The sequence below is a fragment of the Mustela nivalis genome, assembly GCF_964662115.1.
Source record: "Mustela nivalis genome assembly, contig: HAP1_SCAFFOLD_2520, whole genome shotgun sequence".
Classification (NCBI taxonomy): Eukaryota; Metazoa; Chordata; class Mammalia; order Carnivora; family Mustelidae; genus Mustela; species Mustela nivalis.
Window position 1 is genome coordinate 44,899 of NW_028134145.1, and position 12,551 is coordinate 57,449.

The following is a 12,551-nucleotide window of genomic DNA, read 5'->3' on the forward strand; positions in this document are numbered from 1 at the left end:
ACACTGGGATCATGACCTGAGCCGAAGGCAGCTGCTCAACCAACTGAGCCACCCAGGCGTCCCGAACCAGAAATTTTTAAGCTACCTGATACTTGCCGGCCAGTAACCTTACTCAGATGGCAGTTATGATAGGTAATGTACATAGTACAGCTTACCTTGTTCATCCCCTCAAAATGTCTCAGAATGATACATTTTGAGAGTTAAAGCAAATAGGAAAAAAAAAATACTGTCATGAAGCCCAAAACTAAGAATTTAACCTCCTCAAAATGATAGCTGAATTCATTTTTTAATCCAGATTTATTGAGGAACAACTGACAAATATAAATGTATATAAAATATAGCATCCATCATGATGATTTGATATACACATACATAGTGAAATGATTCCCACAATCAAGGTAATTACACACCCACCACCTCACATACTTAACTTCTTTCCTTCTTCCTTCCTTCCTTCTTTTGCAGTGAGGATCTACTCCTGAAAAATTTCAAGTATGTACTCTTGAAAAATTTCAAGTATGTAATACTGCATTATTAATTATAGTCACCATGCTGTATATTGGTTCCTCAAAATCTCCGTACCCTTTGACTTACATCTCCCCATATTCCCCTCCCTCCAGGCCCTGGCAATCACTGTTCTGTTCTGTTTCTAGGAAATTACTTTTTGTTTGACAAATACTATACAGTATTTATCTCCTGTCTGGCTTCTTTCACTTAGCACAGTACCTGCCAGATTCATCCACATTATTGGAAATAACACAATTTCCTTCTTTTTAAAGGCTGAATAATATCCCTGTGTGTGTGTGTGTGTGTGTGTGTGTGTGTGTGTCACACCTTCTTAAATTGCCCACACTTAGGTTGTTTCCATATCTTGGGTACCAGGAATAATAATGCAATAATTAACATGGGAGTGTAGCTATCTGTTAACTAACTGAGTATAGCTATACTGGCTTCATTCCTCTATATACCTAGAAGTGGGACTACCGGATCATATGGTAGTTCCATTTTTTACCTGAAGAGGGGCTGCATACAGTTTTCCATAATGGGTGTACTGATTTACATTCTCACTAACAGAAGACAAGGGTATCCTTTCCCCCACATCATTGCCCACATTTATTATCTCTTGTCTTTTTGATACTAGCCATCCTAACAAGTTGTGAGGTGCTAGCTCATTGCGGTATTGATTTGCATCTTTGATTAGTAATGTTGAGCACCTTTTCATGGACCTATTTGTTATTTGTAGATCTTCTTTGGAAAAAATGTCTAGTCAGGACCTTTGTCTATCTCACTATTCAATTTTTGCTATGGAGTTGGAGGAGTTCTTCATATATTCTGGGTATTAGTCCATTCTCAGACATATGGTTTGCAAATACCGTCTCCCATTCCATTGCTTACCTTTTTAGTTTATTGTTTGCTGTGCAGAAGCTTTTAGTTTGATACACTCCTACTTGTTTATTTTAGCTTTTGGTACCTGTGCTTTTGGGATTACATCCAAAAAATAACTGCCAAGGCCAATCTCAAGGAGATTTTTCCCTGTTTTCTTCTAGGAGTTTCACAGTTTCATGTTTTACATTTAAGTCTTTAAACCAAGCACATTTTTGTGGGTGGTATAAGGTAGGAGCCCAGTTTCATTCTTTTGCATATGGATATCCAGTTTTCCTAACACTATTTATTGAAGACATCCTTTTCTCACTTTATGTTCTTGGCACCTTGGCATAAGATTAGTTGATTACATACGCATAGGTGTATTTATAGCTTTAAATTTTGTTTTCTTGGTCTGTGTGGCTATTTTTTATGTCAGTATCATACTGTTTTGCTTGCTGTAACTTTCAACATAATTTGAAATCAGGAAGCGTGATGCTTCCAGCTCTGTTCTTCTCAAGATTGCTCTGGCTATTAAGGATCTTTTGTGCTTCCTTATGAATTTTAGAATAGTTTTTTCTACTTCCATGAAAAATCCCATTAGAATTTTTAAAGGAATTACATTGACTCTGTAAATTGCTTTGAGCAGTATGGACAATTTAACATCAACTCTCCAATCTAAGAACACAGGATACCTTTCCATTTATTTGCTTCTTCAACTTCTTTCAATGTCTTACGGTTTTTAGTATACAGGTCTTTCACCTCTTTGGCTAAATTTTTTGCTATTTTTTTTATTCTTGATGTTATTGTACATGGGACTACTTTCTAAATTTCTCTTCAGATAGCATTGGAATGCTGATTTTGTGTCCTGCAACTTTAGAGAATACATTGATTAGTTCCAACAGTTTTTTGGTGGAGTATTCAGGGTTTTCTATATACCATGTCATCTGCAAGCAGATAATTTTACTTCTTCCTTTCTGATTAGATACTTTTTATTTTCTCCCTTTTCTTGCCAAATTGCTGTGGTGAGGACTTCTCCAGTATTATGTTGAACAGAAGTGGTAAGAGAGGGCATTCTTATCTTATCCCTGATCTTAGAGGAAAGGCTTTTAAATTTTTACTGTTGAGTATGATGTTAGCTGTGGGATTGCACATATAACTTTAAATATGTTGAAGAATATTCCTTCTACACCTAATTCATTGACAGTTTTTATCTGATAGGATGTTGAATTATGTCAAATATTTTTTCTGCATCTATTGAGATGACCATATGATTTTTATTCTTCATTATGTTAATGTGGTGTATCACATTGATTACTTTGCAACAGTAGAATCATCCTTGCATCCCAGCAATAAATCCACTTGATCATGGTATACAATTCTTTTAAGATGTTCCTGAATTCTGTTTGCTAGTATTTTGTTGAGGGTCTTGCATCTATGTTCATCAGAGATATTGGCCTATAATTTTCTTTTCTTGGAGTGTCTTTATCTGGATTCAGGATAAAGGTAATGTTGGCCTCATAAAATGAGTCTGGAAGTGTTCCTTCCTCTTGAGTTCTTTGAAGAGTTTGAGACAGATTGGTATTAGTTCTTCTTTAAATGTTTGGTAGAATTTACCTGTGAAACCATTTGTCCTGGGCTTTTATTTTTTGGGAGATTTTGATTACTGATTCAATCTCCTTGCTCATTACTGGTCTGTTCAGATTTTTTATATTTTCATAAGTCTTAGTAAGTTGGACATTTCCAGGAATTTTTGCCTGTTCTTTGAAGTTATGTCAATTGCTGGCATATAATTATTCAAAGTCCTTTACAATCCTTTGTATTTCTGTGGCATCAGTTGTAATGCTTCCTCCATTTATAATTTCGTTCTTTTGAGTCATCTTATTTTCTTAGTCTAGCATAAGGTTTGTCAGTTTTATCTTTTCAAGAAACCAATGCGTAGTTTCGTTGATCATTTCTGTTGTCTTTCTAGTCTCTATTTTGTTCCTGCTCTAATTTTTATTCCTTTTGCTAAATTTGGGCTTAGTTTTTTTTTTCCTAGTTACTTGAGGAATAAGATTAAGTTGTTTAAAGTATTTTTTATTAATGTAGGTGTAAACTTCCCTATTAGTACTGCTTCTGCTGCACCCCTTAAGTTTTGGTATGTGTGTTTCCATTTCCATTTGTCTCAAGTTTTATTTCTCCTTTGATTTCTTCTTTGATTCACTGGTTGTTTATAAGTCTGTTGTTTCATTTCCACATATTTGTGAATTTTCCAGCTTTCTTCCTGTTACTATTTCTAGTTTCATGACATTTTGTCTGGAAAGAATACCTGATTGAATTAATAAGAAGATTTCAATCTTCTTAAATTTGTTAAGACTTGTTTGGTGACCTAACATATCAACCATCCGGGAGAATGTTCTGTTTGCTCTTGAAAAACAATATATATTTTGCTGCTCTTGGATGGAATATCCTATATGTATTTATCAGATCCATTTGGCCTAAAATGTAGTCCAAGTCCATTATTTCCTTACTGGTTTTCTGACTGGACAAGGTAGATTCAAGGGGGAAAGACTTTCCTCTAAAGTTGGCTGCAAGGGCACAGGCTGGCTAGGGTGCCGTGGCAGTCTCCATGCAGATCTGGCAATGGAGTCCAACACTGGTGAAGGCTGTGGGAATACTCCACACCCAAGACCGTAGGCATCCTGTGGGTGTCTGTGATAGCAGTGATGGCTAGGGCTGTTGGAGTCCTTGGTGGTAAAGCCTGCAGGGATCACCCTATTCTATGTTGTCCATGGGTGTTAAATTCTAGCCAAGAGGATCCCCTTTGGTGATGGTGTGCTGGCATTCACAGCAGCAGAGAAGCTGGGGTCACAGGCTCAGTGATATGGTCACAGACTCCCTTAGCTCTGATGACATTATCTGAGGTATAAGAGTGTGTGCAGATCACCTGTGGAACTGGCATCTGGGTCTCTGGACCTTCTTGCAGTGACTTGAGTTTAGGGGAGTGAGATGCCTCAGCAGATAGCCTAGTGGTAACAGGGCAAAGAGGTATCCCAATTCAGGACCAAGGGGGTGGGGCACAGAGCACAGCTATATGGCCCCCAGTGATGGCACAACAGCAGCTACATAGCCTCAACTCAGGACCAAGGGGGTGGGATACACAGCAATGGCAGCCTGACCCAATGGTAGCAGGTCAAAGTCATCACTTCGGACCCAGAATGCAGGGTGCAGAGCAGCAGAAGCTCAGATTTGAAATGGTAGGTCAGTGACAAGGCTTAGGACTGAAGGGGTTGGCCACAACACAGAGGCAGCTCTGCTTCCTGTAGATGGTGAGGCCCTGTAGCATTCTAGTCCTGGAGAGCAGGGCAGTAACTTGGACTCCAGCGGGCAGGTGTCACCACAACAACAATGCTAGCCCTGGGAAGGAAACCCTGAGGCAGAATTCTGGGCAGCTCCATCAGCAGGGTTCAGCATTGGTTCAAGAGTATTACGGTCCTCAATAGCAAAGCCTGCAGAAGCTCATGGTGATGACAAGGATTAAAAGAGTCCTCTGGTTCTCTTTACCCCATGGGATGAAATTCCTCTGAGGGGATTCTTCTTGCTGTTGAGCTGCTCTGGACTGGGAGATGGAGTGACAGAGGTAAAATACTTCCTACACTTTTCTTTGAGGCCATCCTTAGCTCTGGGGCTCTACAGAGTTTCTGCTGCTGCTGCTTTACTGTAGTCCAGAGCTGTTTTCATTGCTTTATAGTTGTTTATTTATTGTTTTTGTTGATTTTGTGGGGGAAATGAGTGTTGGGCACCCCCCCCCCCCCAGTCTGCAATTTTTTTGCTGACAAATGTTCTGTTAAATGTTGATGGGGGCCTATGGATTATTTTCAGTCTTTGACTATTACGAATTAAGCTGTTATAAATATCACATTAACATCTTTTTACTTCTCTTGGGAAAATATCTAAAAGCATGATTGTTAGGTCACATTAGAAGTGTATGCTTAACTTTATTTTTTCTTAATAAGTCTTTTTTTTTTTTTTAAATATTTTATTTATTTATTTGACAGAGATCACAAGTAGGCAGAGAGGCAGGCAGAGAGAGGAAGAGAAGCAGACTCCCTGCTGAGTAGAGAGCCTGATGCAGGGCTTGATCCCAAGACGCTGGGATCATGACCTGAGCCAAAGGCAGAGGCTTTAACCCTCAGAGCCACCCAGACACCGCTGTATGCTTAACTTTAAAGAAACTTCCAAAACTGTCTTCCATTGTGGCTGCCCTATTTTGCATTCCCACCACATTGTATATCCTCATTCACACTTGGTATGATCCATCTTTTAAGTTTAAGCCATTTTGGTGGGTATTTAGTGGTATCTCCTTGAGGTTTTAATTTGCAATTTTCCTAGTGACTAATCATGTGGAGCCTCTTTTCATGTGTTCAGTTGATATTCCTATGTCTTGTTTAGTGAAGTATCTGTCCCTGCCCATTACTTAACTGGGTTATTTACTTTATGATTGAGTTGGTAAGTGTTCTTTATATGCGCTATATATGATATATGGTTTACCAGATATATGTATTACAAACATTTTCTCCCATTCTGTTTGCCATTTTGTCTTTGAAGCAACATCTTTTGAAGAAAGGAGTTTTCAGTTTTGATGAAGACAAATTTACCTTCTTTTTTTTTCACAATTTGTCCTGTGTCCTGGTTACGAAATCTTTGCTTTACAAAAAGTGTCAGAGATTTTTATGTTTTGAATCAGATATGCTATGGTTATAGACTATATGTTTAAGTCTATGCTTCATTTAGTGTTAATTTTAATATACAATATAAAGAGAGGGTTGAGGTTCATTTTTTTTTTTGGCAAATAGATATTCAATTGTCTCCTACTAAAATCATGAAAAATCATCCTTTCCCTGTAGAGTTATTTTTGCACTATTGTAAAAAACTAATTCACCACTTATGTGTAGGTGTATTTCTGTACCGTCTTCTGTTTTAGTAATCTACACAGGTCTCATTACTGTAGCTTTATAGTGAGTCTTGGTATCAGGTAGTGTCTTTCCTGCAATCCATTCTTATTTGTTTAAATAGTTTTGGCTCTTCTGTCCCTTGTATTTCCATAAATGTGTGGAAATATATAAAAACATAAATATATGTATGTTTTAAAGCCAATTTGTCAAAATCTGCAAAGAAAAATACGAGAATTTTAATTGGGGCTGTGTTGTTTTTATTTGGGGAATCTGTCATCTTATTAACATTGAGTCTTCTGATCCATGAACACTGTCCATATTTATACTTATTTACTGATACTTAATTTCTCTCAGCAATGTTTTGTAGTTTTCAGTATACAGATCTTGTAGGTACTTCATTAACTTTATCCCTAAATATGTCATTTTTTAAAAACTACTGTAACAGTATTATTTTTCAAATATCATTTTTATAATTGTTTCTTGTTGGTGAGTAGAGTATGATTAGTTTCATTTATGCATACCACCTCATATCCTGCAAGCTTTTTGTAAATTTCTTGAGATTTCCCAGCAATTATATCAACTGTGAATAGACAGTATTACACTTTCCTCTTTCTTATTTATGTCTTTTATTTCTTTTCTTTTCTCTTTTTTTAATCTTTGTTTTTTGTTTTTGTTTTTGTTTTACCATTCTGTCTAGGACCTCCAGTACCTTATTGGTAAGTGGTAAAAGCAAACACCTTTTATTTTTCTTGGTCTTAGCAAAAAGGCATTCCATTCCCTACCAACAAGTATGATGTTTTCTGTAAGGGTTTTCATAGATAATGGTTATCAGACTGAGGAAATCCCCCATTTCTAGTTCATACAAAGTTTTTAACATGAAGGGCATTCAGTTTTATCAAGTGCTTTATCTTCTTCATTTATTGCATTTTTTTCATTCTGTCAATACATAAAAATTTATTTTCAAATGAGATAATGAGAGATATCAATTTAAATTTTTTTATATTTTTGCCTGTTATTTTTTAATCATAATAATGCTTTTCTCATAAAATAAGTGTTACTTCTTTTTCTGTTTACCTGAAGAGTCTTGGAAGGACTGACATTGTTTCGTCCTTAAATGTGTGATAGAATTCACCAGTAATTCCATCTGGTCATGATATCTTGTTGGGGGGGGGTGGTTAACTACAACTTAGAGTGATAAGTTTACTGAGGTTCTCTATTTCTTCTTGAATGAATACTGGTAGTTTGTATCTTTCAAGGATTTTGTTAATTCTAGGTTGTTGAATGTATTGGTATAAAATTGTTCATAAAATTGTTCCTTTTTTTTACTCTTTTAAGGTCTGTGGGATCTTTAGTGATAGCTCCTCTTATTTCTGATATTAGTAATCTGTATCTTTTCTCTTTTTTCCTGATTAATCTGAAGTATATCAATTTCACTGATCATTTCAAAACAATAGGTTTTGTTTCATTGGCCTTTCTTTATTGTTTTTCTGTTTTCTATTTATTGACTCTTAGCTCTTCTATTTATTTCTTTCTACTTTTATTTTAATTTGCTCTTCTTTTCTTAGTTTTTTAAGGAGGAAACAGATCACTCTTTTGAGACCTTATTTATTTAATCATTTACAATTGTTATAAATTTCCCTCAAAGAATTGCTTAGCTGCATATGACTAATTAGATGTAATGTGCCTTTATTATCAATGATTTCAAATAGTCCCTAGTTTCCTTTGTGATTTCTTCTTTATTCCATGGATTGTTTAGAGGTAATCTGATTAAAACAGGTATCTAAGGATTTCCTGAATATTTTATTGTCATCAGTTACTCTTTTCATTCTATTATCAGAAAGCATACTCTTCAAGATTTCAATAATTTGAAATCTGTTGAGACTTATTTTACCAGCATAGGACTTTATGAGCATTAAAAAGCACAGGTATGGGCGCCTGGGTGGCTCAGTTGGTTAAGCAGCTGCCTCCGGCTCAGGTCATGATCCCGAAATCCTGGGATCGAGTCCTCATGCGGTTCCCAGCTCCACGGGGAGTCTGCTTCTTCCTCTGACCTTCTCCCTCTCATGCTCTCTCTCACTGTCTCTCTCTCAAATAAATAAATAAAATCTTAAAATAAAATAAAAAGCACAGGTATGCTTACCCATTTGGATAAGATCAAACTTACCACATGCCTACTTGTATTTCTCATATGGGCAAATATTTTGTTAGTACTGGTTTATCTCCATTTGCACCAAAAGCTTTGAATCAGTATCAGCCATGATGGATGGCTGGAAAGGACAGTTTTTACCTAGATAAAACACACTGGTATAGGAGTCTCCAACTGAAAACTCAAAGTTGGTTCTACAAGTGCTTCCGTCATCTCAACCACAGTTACACACTTCATCCTTCCCTCAGTCCTTTCAACTTACTTTCTTTCCAAAGTCACTTCTGCCCTAATCCTTTAGGTATAGTATTAACCTGGAAACAAATTTCTATCCTTCATTATCTTAAGTTGATTTATTAGGGTATACTTCTATTAACGTTGTTTTTCACTAGGCACTTACCAAGAATTGAGGTCCACAGATTTGCAATAAACCCTAAAGGCATAATCCAAATCACCAAAACTAGTAACTCTTTTTCTGGCTCTCTTACAGTTAAAATTACCTATGTAACTTTGTAATATCTAAGTCTATCTTTGACCACAGAGACACTGCCAAGTTTTTAGCTCAAAGAATCAATACTGTGGAGAAGAAACAAGCTTCACAGGACAATACAGGTCTCCTGTCAGTCAGAAATATTAAACTTATAATTCATAACAATTAAGGCTCAATCATTACTGACAGAAATTAACTCAGAAGATTAGTAGATCAAGGAACAGGAGAAAAGTTATCAGAAAAAGGAGGAGAAAGTGTTTTTAGTGAAGCAAGCAAGCAAAAAAACAGATTTCTGGGCTTAGTCCAACAAACATTTGTTTCCCATTCTTGGGCTAATCCCCAATTCCAATTTAACACTCAATCTAAGCTGAAAACATTTTGTTTTAAAGAGGGGAAGTTTGGATAGAAGGAAGGAAAGAAGGGCATCTTTTCTATTAAGATGAGTTAATGCCTCTTCAATGTTTCTAAAACAAAAAAAAGTAATACAGAGGAACAAAGTATTTTTACGTACTAGCTAATACAGCATGTGATCCACGTTAATTTCATTACGAGTTCCTTAAAACCTTAAAATCTCTTTTGGGTTTTATAAATCCAGAGATTCATGAAAAAGCTACAACTATCATTGTTTATCTTTTTAATCCTCAGTGACAACTTAAACTATATATTTTAAGATTTTATTTATTTATTTGACACAGAGAGAGATCACAAGTAGGCAGAGAGGCAGGTGGAGAGAGAGAGGGAAGCAGGCTCCCTGCTGAACAGAGAGCCCAATGTGAGGCTCGATCCCAGGACCTGAGCTGAAGGCAGAGGCTTAACCCATTGAGCCACCCAAACACCTCTCAGCTATCATTTTTATATTAACAAAGTTTATTTTGTGTCATCACAGAAAGCAATATTAGACCTTTCCAACATAGGCTAAAATTATCCCAAAATACATACAAAACACTTACCTTTCACTAACAACATATATATGTTCCATGCATATTAGTGCCCAACTGTTAATCATGATTATTATAGGAACTTACTAAAGTGTAATTTTAAGCATTTCCCCTTTACTCACAAATTTATCTAATTTTATCATTGTGTTTATATCTTCACTTATTAAAAAGTCATATTATTCAGCTAAATATCTCCTAAAAGTAATCAAAGCATTTTTCTTTTTTAATTATTGTGTTATGTTAGTCACCATACAGTACATCATTAGTTTTTGATGTTGTGTTCCAAGATTCATTGTTTACATATGATACTCAGTGCTCCATGCAATATGTGCCTTCCTTAATACCCACCACATGCTCACTCATCCCCCGTCCTCCTCCCCTCTAAAACCCTCGATTTGTTTCTAAGAGTCCACAGTCTCTCATGGTTCATCTCTCTCTCTGATGCCCCCTCCTTCACTTTTCTTGTCCTTCTTCTAATGTCCTCCATGTTATTCCTTATGTTCCACAAGTAAGTGAAACCATATGATTATTGACTTTCTCTGCTTGACTTATTTCACTCAGCATAATTTCCTCCAGTCCCATCCATGTTGATACAAAAGTTGGGCATTCATCCTTTCTGATGGCTGAGTAACAGTCCATTGTGTGTATGGACCACATCTTCTTTAACCATTCGTCTGTTGAAGGACATCTTGGATCTCTCCACAGTTTGGCTATTGTGGCTATTGCTGCTATGAACACTGGGGTGCATATGGCCCTTCATTTCACTACCTCTGTATCTTTGGGGTAAATACCCAGTAGCGTTTCTTAACTAAATCCATTTCAGAGACTTTTTGGTCTTTTAAACTGAGTTGGCTTATTACGAAGTGGATTGCTACATTTAGACTACTATCATGAAGGAAATGAACATTGTGTGTAGGTACCTAATCACAATCACTAGTTTATTCTTAAGAAAATTCCATAAAATTACATTTATTATCTCCAAAGCCAACAAATACCTAAGTCAAATACCTTAGTTAAGAGAGGTTCATTCTGACAAACTGCATTGGCATCCTGGAGAGCCTGCTCGTAGTTCTTCATGGTTAAATATAACTCTGCTCGCAGCAGCAATAACGAATTATCTCTAGGAGCTGAAAGACATGGGCAATAGAAAAAAATTAAAATGACTACATTTAAAAATAAATCTTTAGGTCACTAAAAAATATTAAATTAAATTTGAAAATAAACATAAAGGCAAAATAAATCTTTCCTCCCTCAAATCATATGTGGTTTAATAGCTTGGTAAGTATACTTTACATAGCTTCTCTCAGGAAAACAGAAAGCGTATCAACAAGACTTCAAAATGCACCAAGAAATACAGACTGCCGAAAACACACTAGGCATAGCGTAATCTACAATAATTAGTAAATGCTGAATCATCTTAATGCTATAACTAGGCCTTAAAAATGAAGAGTTAAAATAACTTTCTTGAGGGGTGCCTAGGTGGCTCAAAGGGTTACACATCTGCCTTCAGTTCAGGTCATGACCCCAGCGTCCTGGGATTAAGCTCTGCATCAGGCTCTTTGCTAAGTGAGGAGCCTGCTTCTCCCTCTCCCTTTGTTTGCTTGTGCTCTCTCTGTTAAATAAATAAATAAAATCTTTAATAAATAAATTTCTTGAAAGTACACAAGGAAATTCATACTCAAGAAACAAAAACGCATAATTTGTTTTCTTCTACAACTGCACAGATGTGGACTTACCATCATAATTGTATCTACAGTATGTCCTCTTAAGTGAGAAAAGAAGGGGAAAAAATACTTTCTCAAACAGAAGAAAGCTTGAAAACTGCTCGTATGAGACTATGGGGAAACACCTACCTACACAGAAGTCAAGAGTGACTCTGTGAGCTGATGTATGGTACGTGAAGTCCCTGACTTGGCAAGGTACAATGGGAAAGTGACAAAGCCAGAGCTCATGAAAGGAGAACCATCACAGCCATTTTCATACTGATGGACCTGGTTCAGTCTACCTATACTCATCACAGCATCTTTGTTATAGAGCAACAGCATGCATTTTAATTGACAATAAATATTCTAAGTACCTAATGTGTTCTCATTTCTCTACCTAATACCTGTTTCAGTTTGCTCCAAATCCTAGACCCTGACGCTCTCTCAAACTAGGCACTTGTTACTTTCCAAATGCCACCATGTCTCCTCTTAGTTTATGCAGGTAAGTGAGCAAGTGTGCATAACAAACTCATGCAAAAGGATATTATATCAAGACATGGTGGGACTACTTATGACTGTGTTATTGCTACATATGTGTGATATAAAATTTGACAAGGAAAAAAAGTGGAAAAAGAGGAAAGAAATGGCAGAAATGGAGAATCTAGCAAGAAAAGTTGAATCTTTTAAAATAACATTGACTGGTTAGAGTAAAGATCAACAACTTTTTTTCTGCAAAAAGCCAAACAGTAAGTATTTTAGGTTTTGTAGGCCAGGAAGAAACTTAAGGCTATTGTACACGTACTTATATAACAAAAGAGAAAACAAATTTTCACACAAAATTTTTTATTGACAAAATTTAAAAATAACAGTAATAATTTAGTACTTTTTTGTTAACACTGGTCTACTAATTAGAAGAATGGAATTCTTTGGGAGAAGGGACATTTCCTTAAATTTCAAAGTTGGTGTTCCCTATAATCA

At 36.2% G+C, this 12,551-nt stretch overlaps 1 protein-coding gene across 1 annotated transcript in view; it reads right to left on the reverse strand.

Moving 5' to 3' along the window:
• LOC309858462 (LON peptidase N-terminal domain and RING finger protein 2-like) overlaps window positions 1-11,011 on the reverse strand; it is a 34,509-nt gene extending 23,498 nt beyond the window's left edge. Inside the window, exon 1 of the mRNA XM_082751144.1 lies at window positions 10,879-11,011. Within this exon, the coding sequence (XP_082607270.1) occupies window positions 10,879-10,947 (69 nt within the window). The 5' untranslated portion in view covers window positions 10,948-11,011. The remainder of the gene's footprint in view (window positions 1-10,878) is intronic.
• Between the last annotated feature and the right edge of the window lie 1,540 nt (window positions 11,012-12,551).